General features: G+C 38.2%; 1 protein-coding gene across 3 annotated transcripts in view; it reads right to left on the reverse strand.

Moving 5' to 3' along the window:
• The window catches only part of SRBD1 (S1 RNA binding domain 1), a 137860-nt gene extending 114363 nt beyond the window's left edge, over positions 1 to 23497 (reverse strand). For 2 of the 3 annotated variants that reach the window (XM_062571922.1, XM_062571921.1), the window contains exons 1-11: positions 23426 to 23497; positions 21830 to 21940; positions 17005 to 17130; positions 15364 to 15446; positions 14737 to 14905; positions 13306 to 13674; positions 11529 to 11695; positions 10475 to 10592; positions 10190 to 10328; positions 5852 to 5948; positions 4300 to 4435 (exon numbers count right to left, since the gene is read on the reverse strand). In XM_062571922.1, the coding sequence (XP_062427906.1) occupies positions 4300 to 4435; positions 5852 to 5948; positions 10190 to 10328; positions 10475 to 10592; positions 11529 to 11695; positions 13306 to 13674; positions 14737 to 14905; positions 15364 to 15446 (1278 nt within the window). In that variant the 5' untranslated portion in view covers positions 17005 to 17130; positions 21830 to 21940; positions 23426 to 23497. The remainder of the gene's footprint in view (positions 1 to 4299; positions 4436 to 5851; positions 5949 to 10189; positions 10329 to 10474; positions 10593 to 11528; positions 11696 to 13305; positions 13675 to 14736; positions 14906 to 15363; positions 15447 to 17004; positions 17131 to 21829; positions 21941 to 23425) is intronic. The other variant, XM_062571923.1, reaches the window with a different exon arrangement.
• Between the last annotated feature and the right edge of the window lie 2307 nt (positions 23498 to 25804).

Raw genomic sequence — 25804 nt, forward strand, 5'->3', positions numbered from 1 at the left:
TTGCATTAGCAAATCCTTTTAGCACTTTCATTCTTAAACAATCTCCCTATCCTGTTCTAAATAACTTGAATTGAGAAGAACTACAATCTACAAAATACTCAGTTAAAAAAGTAACTCCCCTTAAAGTAGTAAAGGTACTTGTACTTCGTGTCTACTTGAATGTTACTCAAAGAAATCTTTCAAGTTTGGAGAAAGACTGTTCTCACACAAAACTGGAGTAGATACAGTTGAAGAGTTAGTGAAAAAACACTATTTTTTTTAAAAAAAGAACAATAATTTGACCTAATCACAAAAAAGTTCATCAAATCTTATTCCATTTATTAAAAAAAAAAATCAATATCCTTCATATTATACCTCAGATCTTTATGTTCCAGACTTACTGAGACTCACTAAGTTTTGCATATTTTGACAAGTACTTTAATTTCAAAATTCTTTTTAAAATGAGATTGAAAAGAGCACATCTGCCTCCAACATTACAGGTTATGAATTTCTTCCTATCAACTCTATCTTTTCCAAATAGAGGAATGTAGCCTCAAGGAGCACACAAACATTTTTTTTTTTTTTTTTTTTTTTCATTTTTCTTTTTCCCTCCCCTTAGTTGTGGCAGTGTTTGTATGTCTAGATAGCTAATACAGACAGGCGCATTCCAAAAGAGTCCAGTTGGGTTCTCATTGCTCTCAAAGGAAGGAATGAAGTTGAACCTCTTAACAGCAAAAATGTTCCAGCAGAAAACACCCCCAAAATAGTCAGATTACCTGATCATGGCAAAATCTGGACTTTTTTTTTTTTTTTTTTTTTTAATATAAGTAAGTTTTCCTTACTTCAAGTTCAGTTTTTTTTAACCTTCTCAGTCAGAAAACCTGACTGCATCTCTCCTGATCATTTATTTCATGGCACATCTAAATGCATAAAAAGACAACTTTCATTAACATTGAACAACAGCACATGAAATAATAGCTTACTGCACACCATTCTACCTTATTTTAATATACATTGCAAGGCACACTCAGGGCTAAAAATATTTTGGTCATAAAAATACCGTGTATTGTCTTATCCTTAACATGCAAGTTTACTCCTATTACCTTTAATTACATGTAAATGTAGAGTAAACATTGTATACAGGCCTGTATCTTGGCAAAAGTACTTGGCAAAGTATGCAAAATTATCTTATGTATTCTGTTTATTATTTATATAAAACATCTATATTATAAACCATTTTATCTATATATAGAAAAAGCACATGCAAAACTTAGCAAACAAGTCTAGGACATAAAGATCGGTGACATAATATGAAAGCTATTATTGAATCTTACTCCGTTTATCAAAAAATTAAGGTCTTCAGTTGGTGACCATTTTCAGTGTAGTATTTTATCCGTATAAACAAATACAATCTTTCCTGTGGAAGTCTGTAAAGCGGTGATTTAAATTTGCTTTCCACTTTTCCACCTAGCTAAATATATCGAGAACGCTCATCTGTATGCAGTCACCAAAAGAGTAGAAAAGGCCTTCAAAATAAATAGTTTTACAGACTGTACCCAAACAACTATTTAACACATAGTTTGAGGGGTTAGAAAGTTCTGAAAATCCCTCCTCAAATTTCCAACTTTTCAACCTCATTTGTAGGTATAAATTTCTTCTAAAAAGTCAAAAACAAAGCAGAGAATTTCTTAACTTAGACTTTTTAAACAGTTCTCTCAAAGCATATTCAAGAATAAGTTTTTTATACAGAAATACATATTTTTATATGTTTCTGTATTCTAAATACAGAAAAGACTTTTCTTCTGAGTCTTGGACGAAAAGACTTTAAAGTATTAAAAAGTAAGATTGAAATCAACAAAAATAAAAGTGAAACTTTGATCATTTGCATTAGCAGGAGAGTAAGATCAGGTAAATAAAGAGATGTAAGATTTTGAGCAAGACTAGCACAATACTAAGGTTTAAGTTTAAGGAAGAAATGGCAGACAAAACACATTTTTATTTCCTTATTTCATCATCAAAAAGCAAAAGTGAGAGAAATAAAGAAACCAGAAAGTTAACAAAAACAAGACAACAACAAAGTTGGAACATTTTGAGAAAATCAGGAACTTAAATGGCAAACTGCACATGTCAGAGATGATCATAAAACGTATTTGTTCCTCGACTAGCTCCCAAGAGCCCTAGCATGACTGAAGCCCTGAAACTTCAGCAAAGCACAAACAACTTGGACCTTTAAGACTAACAAAGGAGAAGTGTTCAATAGGTTAGAATAAGCAATAATAGTAACATACAGGAGAGGAAAGACAACAAGTAAGAGTGCAGGATACATCAAGTGATAACAGGACTACTTGATAAAATGTAACAGTTACCACTTTACTGGAGACCAGAAAGAGGAAAGGAAAGAGGCATTAGGTTTACTGTCTAATAAAAAACAAACAAACATATCCACCCCTGAAAGAGATGGAGATTTTGAGTTAATTCTAACATCAAATATACAAAATGAGGACATGTTCTGGATGAGGAGCAGTGCAGCCATGTGGTCAAAGTATGGTTTCTAGCCCTGGCTCTCCCTAAGCAACGGTCTTGCTTATCCAAAATGGAAACAAAATTCTGCCTTAAACAACAGCAAACCACTCATCACCATCCCAGAAAATACTTGAACACCCAATATAAGTTACACATCTCAACATTCATCACTCTCAATGCTCAAAATGCTAAATAATCTGTGACAGCAAAAGTGTTCAGATATTCATTTAATAAAGAAGCAGTCAAAGAAAAAAAAAACTATACTGCTTAACACTTAATCTCCTGGTGAATCTACAAACCTTTGTGAGATCTACAAACCTGTGAGATCACAGTAGTCTTGGTATGCTCTTTGACTTTTCTAGACTCTTTAGATAAGTTTTCACCAGGTGATTACTGATATAATACAGGAAACATTCCTCCTCAGTACAAAGAAAACAAAATGAGTACGTCTTCAAATGTCTATAGAGGGCCTGCTCATGAAAATCCCTTGTAGTAATACTGTCCTTTACCCACCACTGAAGTCCATATTATAGGGTGGTTTAAAATTAATTTGCATATGTTTGTGAAATATTTCTCCTAACAAATTCATTTCAAGATAGGCAGGAAAATCCATTATTAAGTCAAAAGAGCCCTACTGTTTTAAATGGCAACCAGAGAGAAAATGAGAGTCTATCAAATATACAAAAGGAAAGGCATTCACAGCTGCAAATTAGGACAGCTATCTAAACTAAAAGGATGTTTTCAGTTGGAATATTTTTTTAAAAAAAAAAAAAAAAAAAAAAAAAAAAAAAAAAAAAGCTCTGCAACTGAAAGGAGAGAGAGTTCATGTGGTGATTAGCAATGCACCAGTGCAAAGGTCTCGACAGTTGCATTATAGAGTGCATCACAGTTCAGCAGCTGAGCTTCAGTTACAGGGGCAGCCTCACTAGTGAGGCATCAGTCGCTCCTCAGCAGGTAAGATTGCTTCATTCGTCATTCTTTTTTCTAGTCACGTAGATCTGGGCTTGTGGGTTGAGATAACCAAAGATGTTTTACAGAGGCAATACTGACGACCTACTAACCATATCCCTTGCCTGGGACATTCCTCAGAGCCTTTTTATTTGATTGTTCAACTTCTACAAGAAGCTGAAGATAATGAGAGCTGCTTTTATAGGTCACCTTCCAACTCAGTTTTTTTTAGAGCTTTCCCTAATGCTTTTCACCAGTTTCACCAGAAAGAAAGGTCTAGAGCCAAACAAGCCAGAGGACTCTGGCCTTATGCACCATCTGAGCTGACTCAGCAGCACAGCAAACATCCAAAGGCAACACAAAGAGTAAGTTTGAGTTTGCTTTCAATGCTTACACTAACCAAAAAATTTTCCAGTACTTGGCAATGCCCCATATAGCCACATTCTTACCCCTACAGTGGATAAATTATCACTTAGTCTTTATCCCCTTTTTCATAACTCTTGGTGAGTACTTGACACCAGTGGAAGGGAGAGAGAGGGAAGCACATGATTTATTATCCTAGAGAAAATAAATCATACCACTATTTAAATCTCTGATACTAGCCAAACTGTTATCAATATTAAATAAGTCAGTTAGACAATAGACCAGAGGATATGCTCTTCTACTCAGTTTCTTAACACAATGCTTAAGAGTTTAATCCTGTATTTCAGGTATCCAAAAATCTCCATTATCTTTGGTAATTGAAACGTAAAATCAAATACCAGTAAAATCGGTTTTAAAGTAACAAAATTCAAAAGTAAATTCATCTCTGCTACAGTTAAAACCAAAATAAAAATTCTGTAGATGTACCTGATGATGCTGAATGTTCTTTATATTGCAAGAAAACTCATGGTATAGTTGAAATTTATCAATATCTTTCTCATTAATATTTTTGGATGATGCCTTTGCCAAGGCTGACTGGATACAAATGCATCTTTGCTGACATCTAAATACAAGAAACAAGATGTTAGTAAGGTTTTTAAATACGAAGCTTTTAAAAGGTGCTAGTATAAAGTAAAAAATGAAGTTTGGAGTCTGCCCAGTTACAACTCACATTAACTTTAGAATTTTCTGTAGAACTGTACGCTGAGACTAAAATGACTGTACTGATTGGAGCGTACCAACAGAAGAAAGACTTCATAAAATACAGACCCAGGCCTTCTTGTGAAAGCTATGGTTACTCAAAAGCCAACATCTGCACTTCACTTTGGTCACTTAAAAACTTCACACAACAAAGTTTAGGAAGTTGGAACAACAACAACAAAAAAGTAGTCTATGTAACAGAAATGCAACATATCTTTTATATCTACCCAATGTCAGAACTGTCTTCTTGCTTTGAGCACCTAAAACTCACAGGAATATTCATTACTTTATTTTTAGAAGTAACTTAAGTTCCAAGCAGCTAGCTTCCTGGATACTCTTCAAAAGTACAGCATGATAATGATTGTTATACATATAATATGTATTAATTTAGATCAAAAGGATATATCTGTAGAGCACCATGGATCCAATTAAGGAGCTTCTGGTGGTCTGAAGAATCAAAGTGGTAGTCTGATAATGACAGCATGTTCTGTACAAAACAACCCACACACTGAAATTAGCCTTTTGATGAAGTTGGCCATTACTCACCACAAACTACAAACAAGGGTCAACTAAGCAGAACTGAGCAGATTCAGACTAACACTGTGTATGCCTAAGAAGATACCTGTTCTTTGATAAACCTCTTCTGTCTCAAATGTTATGCAGTAGAGGATAAATAGTGAGCCACTAGTTGCTATCACCAAATTCCTGGACACGACAGATACCTTGAAGTCATTATATAAGAAAAAGTAAATTCAGCTAACAGTCTAAGGATCAATAACTCCTACTTTAAAAACTGACAGATTTACTTGCTGATTGACTATCAATGCCAAAAATCAACCATCATCTTATGTTCTCTATATTGACAGAAGTCAAGCACTAAATTTTGGAGCAGCCACTTAAGCAGATGCACCTCTGAAAAGTCGTAGCTTCAACAAATGGCAAAAAGATTTCCCTTATAGCTTGATATCCTTCCTTTAGAGATCACCTTGTAACTGCAAGGGAGACCAGTTCCACCTGTAACAGTGCCACAAAGAATTTTGCCCTCTTTGGGAGTCACAATACCTTGTTACGTTCCCAGGCAAATTTCTCTGCCACAGAGAGGTGGACAGGTAGAAGGGCTAAAATCACAGAATCACAGAACGCCTCCAGCACAAGTGAAGAATTGGGCATAATACAATCTCACAGTAAAACCACTTTCACATCATTAGAAATCTGTAAATTCTGTATTTGCACAGTAACAGACTGAATTTTACCATTTAGAAAGTAAATCCAAACTTACAATTTCCTCACAAAATCCAGTGTATCCTTATCTTTCGCAAACATGTCAGCTAAAATATGCTGTACTCCAGCCTCTACTTCCTGGATGGTTGAAAGTCCTTAGAAGAAAAGATGGTTAGTAACTATACAAAGGCTAAAATGTCAAAGTACTCTACAGAACTGCGTAAGCACAAAGAAATATTCTTAAATATAAGAAGACAAACTAAACAAAAGTGGATATGCTTGACTAATTTGCAGAGGTTGCAAAAAAAAATCCTATTTTGTTAGATTTTTTTTTATTAATTGAGCTTCCTCTCTAAAACATCTGAAACCATTATTGTATTTTATAACTCTAGAGTGATCAATGTAATATCATAAATCAAAACAAAAATTAAAATGAGAGAACAAGAATCATTTCTTCAGTCCAATACTAACAGATTTACTAACATTTATGACACAAAGGAATCAAACTACTTACAACGGTAAAGTTGGATATTTGAGTATAATTTTTGATGTTTTAATTTTTTGAGGTTTGCAGCAGGAGTTTGCATAATGACAGTTCTGAGATCAGGGTTGCCTCGTCCTCTCCCATGAAAACAGTGTTCAAAAAGTGAAGTTACAAAACGTCTCCATAGCCAAATTATTTAGAGACATGATAGCAAAATCATTCAGCTTTCCAATATACACAATATATACACACAATAACCCAGAACTCTCCCTCGCTTCAAAGGGCTGCTCAGAATGAGTTTTCTGATGCATCAAGTGCAAAAAGGTGGCACTCTGTTCTTCTTAGTATGGAAGTACAGTTGGCTATGGAATAAAAGTGACATCTTGTATTTTAAATCAATACATCTAATCCTGTTTCTGGTAATGGCCAGTAACAAATGTTTCAAAGCAAAACACAAGAATCCTAGATTTGGTACACATGGGATTTTCTCCTACAATACATATTACTTTTTACTCTCTCTCCCCTAGACTGGCTAATGCCTTGAAAGAGATTCAATATCCTTTTGAAGAAACTGTGTAGTTATAATAACTACTATTTTTCTGGAATTCAAGAGTGCTACTCAGTTTGAGAAGAAAGCCCCCTTTTTCCATTCTTGCATTACGACACATGAAAAAATCCTGTATTTGTCTTCTCTGGATGATTCATTATTTTTTTTACATACCTTTAAAACAGTCTCTAATTCCGTATCTATTTAAGGCATCCCTCTCGCCACACTTTTTTTCAAAAAATATTATTTGCGCAGAAGGATTTTTCCCCTCATTACACAATTGATAGTTTTTGTTATTGCTGTGATTACCCTGAAGCATCCTTTTGGAATAGGTAACAAATCAGGAACAGAGTTCCCAGGTCACACCATAGATATTCAGGACCATACTGAATTTTGTATATGGTATACCACCTTATGCCTCTTGGTAGTGTTATCAATCATTTTCAAGTAAAAAGAGCACTTCGAGCACAAGTCTTCATTGAGTTGTTCATAACAAATACACAGTTCTTATTCAAACTATTACTACTAATTCAGAACCCTAATAACCATGTTGTTTATATTTGTCCTTTCAGTGCACTAGAAACCACAGATAAGTAAAAGTTTGAGAGTACTTTAACTTCCTTATCAAGAAGGATCAAGTCTATTGGCAGACTCCTCAGAATGTTAAGAAGAGTTTGTCAAACATATATTTTGTTTAAAAGCCTGGGCTCAAGTTCCTATGCAAAACACTGCACCTGAGTCTGGCTTCCAGCCACGCTTCAGCCAGCTCAGAAAGGCATCCCATCTTGGATCTACAAGCTGTGTAAGAGGATAAGTGAACTCTGAAGCAAGAGAGGTACCAGCTGCTCAGGGGGAGTCAAGATCATCAGGTGAGATACAGTGATATTGTGGTGATCCAGTGTTCCTTGTAAGAATGGAGGGAAAGAGGGAAAACCTCCCATGAGGCCTTAGTCTCCAAAGAACAACTGTTCCCTTAAACACCTCCTCCCAAAGAATACAAATGGAAAACATCTATGCCACGGTTTACACAGAATTTAAAAACCTAGTCTGTATTTCTTATTAGCACTCTAATTTTCTGTAACTGTGTCTTTCAATGTGCAAGATTCTGGCTGTTTCATAAGCTTCTGTTTCTCTTGGAAAATAAGTCACAAAGTGGCTTTCATCATTTGTGTCCTTCACAATTCAAGAGATTTCTTATCACTGAGAGCAATGAAGGGTAGTGAAGACTCCCAATATACTGTTAGGCCACTTTTTAAATCCATCAAAGGCATGTACTTGAATAGACTAATCACATTTAGATAATTGGGGGTTTATATACTTATGTAAATTTATTGTTTCAGAATTTTACACATCCTGCCTCTGTTGACCATGAAGGGTAGAAGGTTATTCTGGCAACCATCATTTCAGTATAGCAATGTATTCCCGTAACAGGTAAACAGGTAGACAGGTAGCTACGTAGGGCTAAGATTGTAGGGTTCAAAATCCTGCTTCTCATAGGGCTATAAAGCTGCACACTATATAAATTTCTTCTTGCCTTTTCCTAAAAACAGGAAGCTAAACTTACTTACTAGAAAGAAAAATAAAAATATGAGAATAAGAATTAAGAATATGTTATTAAAGGCCTGACAAGATCAAGAGTTGTGGAATTTGGCTCTTCACCTCCACGAGTTAAGTGTTTTGTATGGTAAAAGTAACGTAAGAACAGAATATAAACATGAGAAACTAGGAAGTTACAAATCTTGAATTATATTGAATATGAATTATTATGAAGCAAACACTAAAGATAAGTACTAGAAATGCAAGTGATGACTATTTTTTAAAAATTCTAGCACAGAAGTTGAATGAGATAACAGGACAAAGACAATAAGGATTCAAGAAATAATCAGAAAGTTCCCATTCAACAAGCACAACTCACAAGGGCATCCACTGGAAAAAAAAAGAAAAAAAAAGATTGTATAATTAAAGTAATACCAGAACACGCACACAAATAAAAGAACGTAAGCCTGTTTCAATAACTATCAAATACATGACTGAAATAAGACTTACTGTTTTTATTTCAATTTATTTTTAGTAGAAATATAAAAACACTAAAAATTCAGAACTGAATATTAAGATCCAAACGAAAACTTTTCTGCGCGACAAAGAGCTGATCCTTTTGACTTTAAAAAAGATTCTGATTAAGCTGTATAAAGGTTGTCAAACTGGCTCCCAAGCTGATAAAAATGACCCAGTTCCTATGTGTACTTAGTTTCTTACATGCCCTTCACATGAAAATCATTACATAAAACCAAGTTGCACTATTTTTAGCACAAAGCTGAAAATAGGTATAACTGATTTCAAAAACTGAAATGTCTATCCTACAAGAAATAGCAGTTCCTTTTGAAAGCAAACTAAGAGATTCATTTGAACTTTCAATATGAAGATTCTCTTCCTGAGACTTTGTCAGAATAGTTAGCTATGTGTTTGCAACATACTGCATTATGGAATAATGACATTTTTTAAAATGGAATAATTAGATCATCAGAAAATTTGTCAAATGATTTTCAATGACAAGGTGCAGTCACTTTATAAACAATATTCAAGTAAAACGACAACCGAAGCTGGAAATCAGGTTCAGCATTTGTATGTTAAAATTCAAAAAATTAAAATCTTAGAGAAGGGGAGAAGAAAAACATTTCTCTATTTTAACACCATACAGCAACAATGTTGATTTTTTTTTGTCAGAGACTGCCCCCTATAGATTCGCCCACAACTGCATTCACAAAGAAACAGAATTCTGTAGTCTATATACGTCACAATCATATAGTTTAATAAGTTCTGCTCAGATTTCAGAGGTTATATTTTCTGCAATCCTTACTGTCATCCAAAAGGAAAAACACTCCTACTCCCTTCTCAGCCCCTAAGGCCAATTTTTATTAAGATATGCTCTGATGGGTGATATTTACTTCATTGAAGAGTATGAGCATAAGGCCTTTATAAAAATCAAGGTCAAATTTTCAGTTAGTGACTCAAGCAGGAGTAGAATCGTGGAAAGCTCTCAGGTGTGCAGTGTAATTCTCTCTTCTACAACTAAAATACAGATTCGAGTTATCCTCTAATATCTCTAGACTTCTTTTTAAGGTGTAGCACAATTACTACCATTTTGAATTTAGAAGACAGAAAATGAAGGAAAATCCTGAATTTAAACGCTACTGTATCTTGCTATAATATCTGATTTTTTGAACTGAATTTAATGAATTCATTGAAATGAATTTAAAATAGTTATATAACTTCCAACAAATTGTGCACAACTAAAAGCATTTAAACCCTTTAAAATCATTTTAAGACATTTAAGACATTATTGCTCACAGAAGCAGAGAGCTTACCTTTGATATTGGGTCTAATGTAAGAAAAGAGATTGAGTTCCATAGGATTCTGCAGGAGAGCAAGAGCAGCAGGTTCCAATCCCAGCTGCTTTGCTCTCTGGGCTTTGGTGCCTTTACTTCCAGTTTTATAAGGTGCAGACTTAAATGAACAAACAAACAAAATAACCCTGTTATTAAAGGCAGGGAAATATACCAGTCATGCTGTGTACTTTTCACTATCCACTATTTAGCTGTGCAAGATTACATTTAACTGAAGCATGACCTAAAAAAGATTAATACACTGACCACATGGTCTAATTCTTCCAAAGTTCTGCAATTTAATAATGCTGTTGACAGGCCTCCTGATAGTTTCCCTTCTTTCTTCAGCTTTTGCATCATCACATGCGTCTTCTTTGCAACAGTACTAGAACACAAGAGATAACATTAAGTCACATTTCACAGTGGACTTAACACACTCTGCTGTGACCTTGTCTATTACACTGTTGAAATTGTGTGTTTGATCACTGAAACTCCTGCAGAGTAAATTGCATACTAATCTTCAAAACTGTGACAATCCAAGAGTAAATTGCATACTAATCTTCAAAACTGTGACAATCCAAGAAAATTTCTATTTCTCTCCTATTTTAAGTAGTTCAAAACAATATCAAAATATCTTGTGTTAGCTTTAAGAAAAATGTACAAACAAGGGTGAGAATAATTCCTGGGTTTTTATATATATATATATATATATATAAATGTATGTATGTATATGTATATGCACACACATATATACACACACACACTTGTGCAAGATGACTAACCTAAAAGCCAAATACAAAGGCTCTAAGTTAAACATATGTTGATGAACACTTACAGTTGTAACTCATATTGAGGCAGTTCTGTAGCCTCAAGCACACGGTACAAGATTTTTAAACTCTTAGACCTTTGTATGGGTACATATGACACTACCTAAAACCAACAGACAGCAGAAGTGTTTTGTTATCAATTCAATTATTTGTCAGGGCAAGAATTATCTCAGGCCACATTCCTTCTTTGGAAAGCATCTCTTGCTAAGGGATAGCCCAGGATTAAAAGGAAGAAGACACAATGTTGACAAAACAGCTCACAAGTCTGTTTCCTCACCATCTCAAGAGCACAGAGCTGCCCTGCAGCAGGCTTTGCAGGCACTACTTTGTTGTTTTAGTTTCATATCTTCTACTTTAGAGTCCCTTTATAATTGTAATGTGTTTAAAATGCCCTAACACACACAGTAAACACAGAAGCAGCAGTAGGCTGTTACCTTCCTCCCCTTTTCTGTCTCCCCAGGCACTTCTTTGTATCCTTGTAGTAGTTTACTCACCGTAGCTCTTCCAGTGTTTGCTGTATTTCTCGCAAGGCATCAGCCTCCAGATTATTGATGAGCTCTTTTCGATACCGAGCAATAAAGGGAATTGTGTTCTCTTCTTGAAAGAGGCGAATTAAGTTCGCACATACCCATGGTTCAACATTTGTTCTTTCTGACAAGGCCTACCACAAAACAAAGAACCGTTTAAGAAAGGTGGTAGACTTTAAGCAGCCTTTCATTTCAGGTTCAAAACCAGTCCCAGAATAATACACTGATTATCAGGGCCTACTGTTCTAAGACAGAATTATGGGCTTCTCATGCATCCTGCCAACCCTTCTAGTACTTTAAAGTCATGCAACAACTAATGTTTCCAGAAACTTGCAACTAAGAAAGAAAATTCAGAAAGGAATGCCTCGAGACCAAGGCAATCCAACTATAATCAGATATATTCATTTTAAACATTTAAGTTGATTCTCTTAGCAGAATAAAAAATGAAATCAGAAGATAAACTGCCTACAACAACTCAAACTTTTTTTAAATCAACATTGACAAATTTTATGGTTAAACAAAAAACTCCAAAGTCAATCCAAATCCCACTGCCAATAATCAGAAACTAGATTGATGTTACCAAGTACTTCAACATGAATCTTGAATCACAAAATTAAGTGAGGCTTGCCTCACAAAATTAAACACAATTTTGTACAAATAAGGCTTTCTAAAGATATAATTATAGTATAGGTATAAAGGAAATGAGGATAAACTAAATGGCTATATTTGTGTTATCTTAGGAACTTTTTAACTATCCACTGTAGTTATTCCAACAGACAGCTGATTTAAAAGCCTTTTTAAAAAAGTTTTACTCTGAAGCCTAAAAAATGTAACAACCCTTGCACAGTCATATTCACTGCATTTAGAACAGTAATATATTTATGGTTAGAAAATGCATACTTTTAGATACTTATCTATGCAGCTAATTCTAGCTAGTAGCATATGGCACACAATCAAGTTTCAGTATAGGGATCTGAAAGATCAAATTCTCCATCTGCCCTTCCAGGAATACTCTAGAAGACTCAAGAACAGTATTTTATATCCATTTTAAGCATGGTAGCAAGTATGATAGGATGTATCCAATCTATTCCCCATTCTATTCATATTAAAATGTTCCATGGTCATATCCAGCCTCCTAGAGCAAGAGGTATCCTGGAATTGTCTTTATTAGAATGGCTTCAAAGTTAACACCCTACATAAAAAGATCTCTCCCCAATGTCACTTTTGTTCCAACAATCTGCACTGATTCTCCTTCTGGATGGTACTGTAGACTGAGAAATACTCTCAAATGTGCCTTTACAACCAAATGTACTAACTACTAAAGTTAGTTTATTTAGTACACACTAGCTAAATCTTAAGTTCTGGAAACTCTGCACACAGGCATCCCAAATCTATCAACATTCATTCCTGTAGGACTTTCAGTTGACCATACTATCCACCAAAATCATGCCATAGTACAAAATCACGCTATGCTGAAAAAATGTACAGTAAACTGTTACAGGCAAGCTGTACTAATGACTGCATAAAATTATGTTCAAGTTCTAACTTGTGACATCTACCAACCAACATTTATATATTTATCAAGACAGTGTATGTAGAGGTTAAATGACTATTTAATAGCACAGTACAGTAACCCATTGACACTCCAGCTGAAGCCAAGAGGACTCAAACTGTATCTTAGATTCAAAGTCCTAATGCATAAGGAAATGGTTTCACTGACACCTCAAAGGAGAAGATCTCATACCTGCACAATGTCCCAGTTCATTTCAAATTCTTCCTTTACTTTGTTGCCTCCTGCATGTTTTACTGGCTTTCCTTCAAGACATGTAGTTGACTTAATCCTTTTAAAAGGTGGTTCATCAAATGTAAAATCTTCCTCAGTTTGCTCATGTTTCACTTGCTTTTCCACTACAGGAACACTTGTTGAGGGTTTTTCATCACTTTCTGAGCTGTTTAAGTTCCTCCCCTGGAATGAATGTAATTGCATTTTTTTAGGCACTTCTGGCTTTTTATTTAAAATTTTCAGATTGGTGCCTACATCTTCTTCCTTAGGTTTCAAAAGATGCACTCCATCTTCACTACCCTCTGCAGAAGCAATAGGCAAGGATACATCCTGCAAAAACAAACAAAATCACCATTGAGACTGTGTTAGGCATTGACTCTAATAAACTGGTTCAAGAACATTTCAATCAAATCCCTAGAAGTCTTGATACCAGGCATCACTTTCCCAAGTGCTTCTATCTTGCAGGAAATGTCAAGCGAGACATGAAGTTACCTGAAATCTTTCTTGTGTGGAGAAAAAGAAGAGATACAAACATACCCAGTGAGCTGTAATTTAAAAGATAAAATAAAATTATCCCAGAAAGATTTTAATTGGGTTCTCCTACAGAAGACAGCAACATGCAGTCCTAATTTGCACTCATCTGAACAAAACAGGGAGCAGCATGGCAGGGAAAGCACATTTCTAACAATGCAATTAGGTGCAACATGGGAAATGGTACTGAGGTGTAGTCTGCTAAGATACAGTTTACCTTGGGCAAGCAAGTCTTAAGTTCTTTCATGAACTTCCCCAGAGCTGCTCTTCAGAGTCCAAGAATGGATTTCTCAATTTGACACCTCTGTCAAAACATCTAAAAATATTAGCATAAACTAAGAGGACTGGCTTCTGCACAGCCCAACCTGTCATGGCAATCTTTGAAAAAAGTGACTTCTATCAAAATCATATCTTGTATTCATTATCATGAACTACCATCCTTTCCGGGTCAAATAGCCATGCAAGGAAACATATTAGAAGACTTTTTTGTTGTGGTACCCAGCTGATAAAAAGATAAAAGACAAAGATGCAACATTGAAACCAGAGACATTAGTGTGTTTAGTATTCCTTATAGCAATGAGAACATTTTTATTCATGTACTGTTGTTGTTCAATGAGATCTTCGGAGAAAACTATGTCAATAATCACTGGCCAAAGTTTTAAAAGAAGGGCTCTTAGATCTGAGACACTTAAATACTCAGGAAAGGCAAGTTTATCAGATATACTGAACATTCACCACATGAAATCAGACAAGCTGATCACTCAAAGTCAGGTAACCAAGTGAACCAGGGTTAGAAAAATTCTGCTCATATTTTACTTGCAGTCTACAGTAATTGTATGTCTCTTGCTTACAGACACTCACCAATTCCTCTTTTATTGCTATCTTCTTGACCCTTTTCCTGGCCACAGTTGACCGTGGAACAGCAGCTTTTTTAGGTTTCGGCTCGTTTTTCTTTGGCAATCGAGGCCTCTTGGCAATTTTGCTTTTTGGCTCCCATTCCTCCTCCTCCTCCTCCTCTGATTCAGAGCTCCTGGAAAAGCAAATGAGTAAACTTGCTTGTGAAAAGTGTGAAAGCAAGCTAGTCCAGATATTTTCTGACATAAAAGGATAAAAGGAAGCACGCAGAAGATAAGCAAAAAGGCAGGCAGACTCAGTACACACAGGTCTTTCATGCTGCAGCAGACCTAATGCCTGGTACAAATTATCAAGCTTTCTTGAAGCTGGTCAGTGGGATGGGTGCACACTTGATTCTGTTCGGACAACTGACAATTCAATTTTACACCATCTTGACTTTGAGTATGGAGCAGCAAAGATAATTTTTGTTCTACAATTTAACAGAAGTTTTGTGTGCTAAACCCTTTTATGAGTCTCTCAGAAACTGAGTGTTGTTCTTATGGAACCACTCAAGCTTTGCATAAACCACTGAAGAACACTTTTGTAACAAATACACAAACCAAAAAAATGATTCTGAGAAAAAAGAAATCTTACAAATTAAGAAATGAAGATAATTCATCATCTTCTGATCTAAAGGGTTTGGCTTCAGATTTCACCCTTCTTGGTAGAGATGACATCTGAAACGGAGTGGAGAAGGAAACAGAACATTTGGTTCAAGACGTATTCTCTTACTTAGCACTTTAACTCACTACCAAGCATGTCCTCGTGTCTTCCCCAATGACAAAAACTTCTTCCAGAGGGAGTTTATATTTCTAAGTATCTAAGAATTTAGGCCACAATCAACAGTCTTCTCAGCTTCGCCAACAGACAAACCACTACCAAAGACTTTCAAATTATTTTTCTACTCAAATGGAGCTAAGTGTTGGGCTTGCACATAGAGCTGCTCTAAGAAAATGAGTACTGCTTCTCAGACATATTATTGAGTGTCACTTAAATACTGTGCCAGTCCTTCCTCCATCAACCTTCTAAGAAGCAAAACAAAGCAAAAAAAGAAAACAAAATTAAGATCCAAGAAGGTGAGCTAGCAGATGGTTTTGATGTGGACAGAATTGCAGGAAGATTCTCCTATTTGACCTATAATTCTACCTCTAAGGACTATATGTTGCTTGTATTCATAATAAAAACAATGATTTTAAAAGAATTACTCATTAACATACTGAACTTGCATAAAACAATTACCAAAGATAAAGATACACACAATTTTCTTCATAGCAGACAAAAAAAAGCAAGATCAGTAATTTACTGAGATCTCTCTGTGTATCACCCTATAAAAACGTTCAAAGAGTTTCTATGAAGACCATGACCACCTTTCTTCATTTGCTTAACTTGATTTCTAAATTCCTTCTTTGAGCCTTAACCACCACATAAAACATTTTGACTTATCCTGAGTAGGAAACAAAACTATACATACAGACACTTACTTATAGAAACATATTTTATTTCCCTAGCTAAAGAGAAGGGTCTGATCTCAAGTCAGACCTTCTTCTGACTTGAGATGTCATCAATTTCAATCATCTTGTTTGGCAAATTTGGTTATAAAATTTAAATTCCTTCAAAACATTACCTGGCAGAATTAAAACAACAAACCAAAACACCTACATCAAATACAGCTTTCTAAAACTAGAAAATTAATGGACATCAATTACTTATATTAAAATCTCTGGAAAAGTTCATTCCTTGCACTCTATTCTCTAGCCCTAATACCCAAATAACTTTTAGCTCATTGATCTTCAAGTCAGCACTGCTATAGTAGGTGCAAGCCTTGAAGTCCCATGTTTGCACATACAAACAAAATAAGCTGCTTTGCAGAGCGCCCTTTAACTCAAAGGCAAAGAACCCTTTAACTCAAGTTCATTCTGGCCTCTATTCAGACACTACAAATATAACTACTGTTATAAATGACTTTCAGCAAGTTTTCCCTGTAAAATAGTACCAAAAATTATTTAAGTGACAGTTTTTAATGCCACAGTGGAAGTAGTACAATTGAGGTCCAAATCAAACTGCACTATCTATTAGCTGACTTGCAAAATGCCTTCTTATGGCAAACGTCATGGTCAGAAACAGATCAGTTCTCCAGTGCTATTCCACTGACTGAAATCCCATTATGTGAATTATTAGAAAACAGGTCTGACAGGAAAATAGGAACCTCCACAGAACACAAGAAGTATTACTCACCTTATAAGCTTTCCCAGTGACCTTTCTTCTTCTCCACTGTCAGCTCAGAGACACCTGCAACTTCACCCAGCCACTCTGCTTCTGTTTTCCTTTGCTCCTTACAACAGACGTGTCATTATCACAACTCTAAATCATAGAATCATAGAATCAGTAAGGTTGGAAGGGACCTCCGGAGATCATCTAGTCCAACCCCCCTGTTGAGCAGGGTCACTTAGAGCAAGGCAGACAGGGAATTAAATTTAATTAAATATTTATTCCTGTTACCTCAGACACATGAAAATAATGTTTTCATTTAATATTGTTTTTTAATCTGAATGAAGGAAACTGAAAAAATATTACTCATTTTTACAGCATCAAGATTTGCAGATTAGGTCAGTCAGATGGATCTCTGATCTTTTTTGTAGGCATTGGGAGATCTTTCACATGGTGAAGTCCCACAGTTCTCTCCATTTCTGGACTAGGCATCTATTATAAAATACCCTTATCAGTTACACGCCTTCAGCTAATCCAAGTGATTTTGCTTAATATTACAAGCAATCTTGGGAGCTAGCAATCAGTACTTAAACACTCTAATCAGCTTCTTTGTAAATATCCATAGAACCATAGCACAGAAAAAGGAAAATGCCAACAAGCATGCTTTCCCACCTGAGAACAGCATTCCCCTTATATAGCACTCCTCAAAACCTCCCTATTAATCTGGGACACCTACCACAGTAACCAGACAGGTTACATTTAGCAAAAAGCCCAAGTAAAAGGAAAGCCTCATCCTGAATATGTTTTTTTTTTTTTCTGCTAATATTTCCCCCTCACCCTAAAGAGGCCAAGGGTAAGTTGGTATCCGTATTGTTACATTAAGTATCAATAATTAGAGCAAGCTGCATTATAAAGCTTACTCTACTTCCTGCAGTCCAACACTTGTGACTGATTTAACCCCCTGCATCAGCATAAGAATAGATGATGTGCTTTTTGTTTTATGAAGCCAGGTATTTTTTAACATTCTTCACAATTGGATTAGTATTTACTCCTGAATTCTTAAGTCTAATTCCACTTGTCTTCATACAGTGAATGAAGTAGAAGTCCCATAGAGCAAATATAAGAAATATCACATGAAAGCATGAAATAGAATAGAAAATGATAGGTAACAGGGCTAAGACTTTATAGGCCACTTCAATTTTTAATATTTGTATCACTTTTGACTTCTTGGATTTGCTACTTCAAAAATAATTAGATCATCTTCTAAGCATTTGTTGTATTCCTTCAGAAAGCTGAAGTATCAGATATACGTCATGAATGCAGAAGATGAACAGCACAGATATGTCCTCTGTCACATTCATCAATATTTTGCCAGTTCTTACGCACACTTAGTGAAATGAGTAAGATGGCCTCAGATATATAAACTAAAGTTCAAGTTTGATTATATTATTAATCTGCTCAATTTTCCTGAGAAAACTGGTAACTTGGTTCCTCAAGGTTTTTATAACTGCACTTTAAAGTTAATTTAGACTAAGGTAAGACAAACATTTAAATCACAATATTTATTTCAAAATAAGTCCATGAACAAGCAAGTCATGGTCAGAAGATACAATGGATTCCCACATGAAAATAAAAGCCCAACACCCAACAGTATGTTTCAGATGAGTATCAAACTTGGGATATTAGAAAGCGGTAAAAAAAATTATGATATTACACTGTAAGGCAGGACCAAAACGTAATCACCTCCCCTTCTAATGAAAGTATAGACAAAACTAGAGAAAAAACATACTTCATGGAAACAGAATCTTGTAGTTGCTACATAAATTCTTTTTATTTACAAAGAATCATTTTTTGATTCAACTCCACAAAAATACTTCTCATTTGATTCCAAATTGCCAGACAGCTGTCTGCTAAATTTTCCTTCTGAGCTGCCTGCACTAGGGTGTGCTAACACCTACAGTTAATGACTAAGAAAAACACTTCTTCCGTGATTCAGTGTGGGGAAGCAGGGAAGAGGATGAAAAAGCAACAAGCCTAAATGTCACCGATGATGATATATAAATATTACAGAAAATTTTTTTTAAAGATAGAGTCGTCTAAAGTGAGAAGGAAAGAATCAAGTAACAGACAAACACAGACAGGCTTCACATGGGGCATCTGTCAACTGCACTGACTACATGACAAAGCAATCTACAAGTTATTACCTGTGTTGTTTTGCTTCTGCTGGGATATGGTATAGTTCCCTAGGTCTTGCAGATTGGACTTTCTGAGAGGAGGGGAAAAAAAGGAGTTCCCACCTCAAATGTTTAGTGGGCTAGGAACAGCTTTATACACTTTCACACTGTCTTGATCCTTGTACTGTGGAAGTCGGCCACTTACCTCCTATTACATATTTTCAAGATAGACTGGCTTGAGTGACAAAATGGGTTTACCACTTCCTTTTCTGTAGACTCCAGGTAACTATACTGAATCAACTGAAAGCCTATAAACTTAAGTTTATATCCTAAAGAAAGAAACTATGGATGGCATAGAATTGTCTCTCTTAAGTCCAGAAAATTCCCGTAGCTATAGAAGAGTCTGACTGCATTTTAAAAAAGAAAAGTTACCAACTTAAACATGAGATAAGTCAGAACAATTTTTTTCCCCTCCTCAGCACTGGGAGGGGGAGTCAGGTTCAGCATTAATGTACCTTATGGCAGATGCTTGTAGGTCTGGGTTACTACAGACTCCTGTATTCCTATAGCAGTTGAAGGAAGTCAACATGCAGTAACCAGTGAGTTATCTACCACCCTGTGTAGGTTTGCATCGGCTTGGCAACTAGTGTATTGAACGCCTATTGCTTTGTTCTAGCAGCTTTCATACTATCTGAAGCCAATAAATTTCTAAGTGAGGTTAGCTAACTCATTTTTTTCTTTTTTGTATCTTGTCAGAAACTTAGAAGTAATTAAAACATGCTGTTCCTTGAGGAGTTATTAATGATCACCTTACCTACACTATTTTACTTCTGTGCCAGACAAGTGGAACCAGGAGTTGAGAACTTCTGCCTTTCACAAACACTTTAGCTCCAAGCTCCATTTTCATTTCATATGTATCTACATACCATATTTGGCCTCTGTGCAATAGGCTGAAATATTAACGAAGAACCTTCACACTAGACCATTTGCCATATTCAGGCAAATCAAAACTCTTCTGTTTGTCCTTCTACCAAATGACAGCTGGCAGCTTCAAGCATCATTGCCAGAAATGTCTGAATTCTCTCTCCTTGGTACACTCAGCAATCACTAAAGGCTTGCTTCTCCAAAAATACAAAACAGTTCAAGCAAGTTCTTCAGAAGTATTCCCCGCTTTAAAAAGAAAAGGGGCCTTCCAGAATTAACATGCTGATCAACATTGAATCTATTCACATCATTGCTATTGTAGATAAATATTCTCTCCATCCAATACAGTACAACACACTGAAATGATCTTGATGGCTGTAAATAACATGTTTTTCCCTGTCTGGCAACTACTCATGGAAAATAAGGCTAGTGTAATCTGATGTTGGGTCACAAATGGGATAAAGACTGACCAGGGTAGCTCTTACACTTTACTGTACAGAATTTTAATATGGGTTTGCACAACACAATCAGCAAGCAAGTAATCATTCTCCTGTTCTTCCCTTCCAAACAGGAGTTCTAGGAAATATGTAGAATGTAAGTAGGCTTTAAAGGCCTTACCATGTTAAAGAGCTACCTGAGTTTCATTTAGAGACCTTGAAGGTATGACAGTCTCTTCATCCTCTCTATTCACACAAAAATACAACCCATTAAAAGTAAATTCGGTCATATGTGAATCCAAGTGCCATCAGCAACTACTCATAGAAGGAAAACATGTTTCTAAAGACTTAATAATATAAAAATAATTGAATGAGGAAAAAAAAAATCCTCCTTCCCTCATCCATTCCCCCTCAAAACCAAGAAAATCTAGTGTTATCACAAGGCTATCTTGTAACTCAACCGTTAGAGCAACGATTTTCAAAATCAGAAGCTGCTCCAGTAATCTTAACAGACTGTCACATCTTTTACAGTGCACTCTAAAAAACAAGGTCATATTTAAAAGTTACAGAAAAGACTATTCACCTGCAACATGATTTAGTGATGCCACTACGGTAAGTTTAAATCTCAAAATCTTACAACACAGCTCGCATAACTTCCTCATAAATAAAAAAGGGAAATATAGATCTCAGTATCAACAACAGCTGCCTTACAATTCAATCAAATTGATTCTCTCTGATGAAAGCATAGCATTAAAAAAGCTAAACACATACACTTGGAAATATATTTAATTTCAGTATCTATAAAAAAATCCCTCTCTAGCAGAAAAGGGGCATGGAAACTTTTAAAGCTCTTTTCCAGTCAATGCAAAGTAGTATGTTTTTTTTCTGGATGCTCTGCTTTATAAACTGAAGCAAGGATAAAAAAATTGCATTTGAGTCTTTTCTTAAATCACATATTTGCTTTAAATCACACAACACTAGCCAAATAACAATTTATTAAAACACGACGTGTCCAGTGTAGGAAAGAAAAAGTACTGTGCACCCCACACGACAACAGAATTTTTAGTACATTATTAGTAGCAGCAGAATGGTTTACTTTAATAATAATATAGAGGCTTTCAACAGGTTTTGTTTGCCATTTTAGGGCACTTCCATTGCATGCTAGAACTAAGCATATAGGAAAAAAATCACAGTGTGAGTGTACTGTCAGCAGTGAAGCGGCAGAGATATGACAGCTGAAACTGTTTCATCATTCCAGATGGTTTTTAAATCACCTGTAACAACTCCACTGAACTTCAAAATATAAATCCAACTTACTGGAATCGTCTTGAGGTTGAAGTGCTGGAGAGCTCCCATAAAGTTTTGCTCAGAAAAGCTGGCACAGTAGATTTCCGAGGACTTTTCCTGTACAAAGTCAGTCAGGACTGCCTGAGAAAGGAGTCACAAATACAAATCAGAAGACTGCAAAAGCCCCTGAAAAGTTGCAGTCAGAAAAAAACAGAGACAGAGAGCACACACATACAGGAAAGCTGTTCCTAACACTAATCAGAAATTAAAAGGTATGATTATTAGGAGATATTACAGAAGTACCATCAAAAGACAAACACTAATGTTGCACCCTTAGAAAGCACATGCTCCTCTGAATCTGTTCCAGCAACAACCACTCCCATTGGAGAAATGGAACCTGCATTATGCAGCAATCTATCAAAGAATCAGTTGTGAACAGGAGGAAAAAATACATATCCAAGTCCTACGCTAACATTTAACATCAAATTACTTCATGCGCATGTAAGCACACACACTTTCCATGCATTTTTTTTAAAATCAATCTCAAATTATTAAGTCAGCAGATCGCTTATTATCTCAAACTAAGGAGACAACAGGCAGTTCCTGATTTAGGAGCACTACCTAATGTATTGCTACTTATTTCCTTCAACACAGCAAACTAGCCATAAGGCACCTCTCCCATTCCATTTAATGGGTTGTCTTTGTCATTGAAGGTAACAAAGATGTGTCTCTCTTCTGCACGGTGACAACCACAGCATAGCTTGTCTAACCAATAACATTCATTTTGGGTTCTTGTAGGAATGAGGGGAGTTGAGAGTAAACATTGTTTATTGCTAGGTGATTCACTAGCATCCAAACCACTATTTGCTGACCCTGACACATGGCTGAACTTAAATGCACTTTATGTACTTCCAGGCCCTATCCTTCTGCCAGATGACACCACACTTCCCTCAGACCTGATGACAGCATCTGAGACGAAGGGCGAACAGAGCTGTTTGATACCGGCTTTCACCCCCAATATTAGGGAAGCACGTCGCTACACCACCTCTCAGTCAGAAACCTACTATCCAAACCACGCTCCAGCGCAGGAGTCGACAACCTTTCAAACCATTCCTCTCCCAAACTGAAGGTTACTGCAAACTCTGCAGAAGCCAGGAGATGCCGCCTCTGCGAGGCTGCCCTCGGTGTCCGCACAAGCGAGGGCCGGGAGCTGCGGCTGGCTGCAAGCGCCCTTGGGGGCACCGCAGCCCGCCCACCCCGCTCAGGGCTGAGAGGGCCCCGCAGCAGCTGAAACCTCCCTCCGGGGGCTTCAGCGCAGCCCAAGCTCTCGGCGACACTGGGAGAAGAGCGGGCAACAGAAACGGAAGCCCGGAAATGAGGGTGGAAAAAAATGGGTAGTTTCCACCTGAATTTCGTAACACAAGCGCACCCCCGGCTTCCACCGTGCGGCCGAGCCGAGGCGCTGGGCCGGACTCGGCCCCCAGGCCCGCGGCCGCCCAGCGCGGCCGGGCCGGGCCGGGCCGGGCCGGGCCGGGCCGGGCCCCCCCCCCGCGCCGCCCGCACCCCGGTCGCGGCGCCCCCTCCCCGCGCGCCCGGCGAGGGAGCGGGAACCTTCCCCGACTTTACCCCCTGCCGCCGGCTCCCGGGTTTGAAAGGGCCGCCAGGGCGGCCATAGCGGAGGAGCCGCTGCGCCCGCCGCGCCCAGGGGAGGAGCAGGAAGCGGCCCCGCGCCGCGCCGCAGGAAGCCGGGCAGTGGGCGGGCGGGGCCGCGGCTGCCCCCGCCCCGCGCCGCGCTCCCGGCGGCCGGGGCCCCGCCCGCCCCGAGCCGGCGGAGCGGCGCGGCGCGCCCGCGCGGCACCGGCCCTGGGGAGCCCCAGCGGCCGGCGTGGCCGCCCCCCCCCCCCCCGGGGCAGCGGTGCCCGCTCGCCCTCCGCTGCCCCGCGAGGCGCGCGCCTACCGCGCGGCCCCGCAGCTTGCACAGCCCGGCCCGGCCCAGCTCGGCGCGGGAGGCGGCCAAGCCCCGCCGCCGCCAGGTGTCGCTGCGCGCCGGCCGCGCCGCCGCCGGGCGGGGGCGTGAGGGCAGCGGGGCGGCAGCGGCGAGGAGGGGAGGGGTCGGGCCCCGGGGCGGGGCGGGCTCCCCGGGGGTGCGGCGTGTGCCCCGGCTCATGGGCTGGTGCTGCAGGGGCGTCGCCGGGGCCCGGCAGGGCAGGGGCAGCGGCGGGGAGGGGAGGGCAGGGGGGTTCCGCGGGGAGCCCTGCGCCGGGAGGCACGGCGCGGCCGTTGGGCGCGCGGCCGTTGGGCGCGCGGCCGTTGGGCGCGCGCCTCCCTCGGCGCGAAGCCGGGCCAGCTCCAGGACAGGTTGCGTTCAGCAGGTGGCAGGGGGGCGCTGCTTAACTCTCCTGTTAGCCCTCAAGGTGAAAGCCTCTCCTAAATAAATATTAATATCTGTCTCTTTTAGTATCTCCAGCAGATTCCAGTAAGTGCCAGTGAGGCGTGGACACAGTTCCTAACAAAGGATTTATTGTCAAAAGACCCTTAAAGAAGGGAAATGTCATTACCTGTCTTTAATGGATGAGGACTGTGATCTACAAAGACAGGAGACCCAGACCCCTTCAAACCAGTAAGAGCTATATTCTGAAATACCTTTCTTGTGAATTCTGACCCTAAGCTACTGGTCTTAAGGTCACAAGAAGAAGTTGCTAGTCAAGTAAGTGAAACCAGATCTTCTGGCTCGCAGAGTGGTTGGATGATTAGGAGACAGTCTGCTCAGACAGGTCTCTCTCCACGCAGACTCTTAAAGGTGGGTGGTGTTTTCAGAGTATATGGAGCAGGCGCAGTAGGCCAGGACATGATGTAGCCCCCAGCTGCCACAGGGGCAACAGGATCGTAGTATGTGGCAGTTTGTTTGCTATCCTCTTCCTTTCCTCCAAAGGAGAGACGTTTGGAAAAGATTTTGTATAAGCTGAAGGGATGGGGACTGTGTGTTGTGGAGCAAGCTTTCCTGTTCTGCACAAAAGATCTGCTGCCGTTTGAAAGGATCAAAGATCTTTCATTTAAGTTAATGACAAAGAATGACAGTGAAAAACCCAAGATTCACTTGCTGGCTGATAGGATATTACCTAGTTAGTTGGTAGATACTGGGAATGTTTCCACTGCTTTCACTAGGCTTTGGATTAGAGCCTCTGTGATGCCATGCGTCATTTCTTTCTCTCTAAAATGAGGGTAATTATTTTTCATAGGCTTATTGGGGTGGAAAAAGCGTATTTTTATGAGACTGAGATACTACGCTAAGGTCAACTACAGATGACATAGAAACAAATACAGTCTGCTTTTCTTTGCCCACTGCTGTAGATAAGAACATGTAGATCCAAGCATATTTTGGATATTCATGTTCCTTTACCTCGTGCAGACTACGACTTATGTTATTTTTCCTCATAGCTGTAAGTGTTTGCAGTGTAATGCCAGAAAGACTGTCAAAATGGCAGCAGCTTGTCTTAAAGTTTCATGCAAAGTTATGCTTCCCTGTAACCTCTGTATTTATTTATTTTTCATCTATATGTACTAAATTAACTTTCAGCAAGGATCCTATGAAGTCCATCTCACAAGTAAAATTTAATGGCTCATGTGTAAAATTTAATGGCTGCTAGTTTTCTGTCATTATAGGAATGTAGCAAGTATGCTATTACATTGAAACCTCCTTTTAAGCTTCCATTACCGTAAAAGGTCGTCTTCTTTGTATCATAAATATTTGTAACTTGTGGTCATAACTACCAGCCTCAAGTCTTGGAATGATACCATCTTAAGTATAACTAAGGTGTAATAAACTTAAATAATTCATAATTTTTCTTGTTGACTTTTTAATAAATGCATGTTTAATGGTCTGGAGTTACTTTAAGCACAGTAATGTTCAATGCAGTCTCTCTCTTTCCATGAAGTTTACCTGACCTCTATAGCTTTCTGGGGCCCAGACAGAGGCTTAAGTACATACTTGTCATTATGCATAGG

Source organism: Rhea pennata, chromosome 3, assembly GCF_028389875.1.
Source record: "Rhea pennata isolate bPtePen1 chromosome 3, bPtePen1.pri, whole genome shotgun sequence".
Taxonomy (NCBI): Eukaryota; Metazoa; Chordata; class Aves; order Rheiformes; family Rheidae; genus Rhea; species Rhea pennata.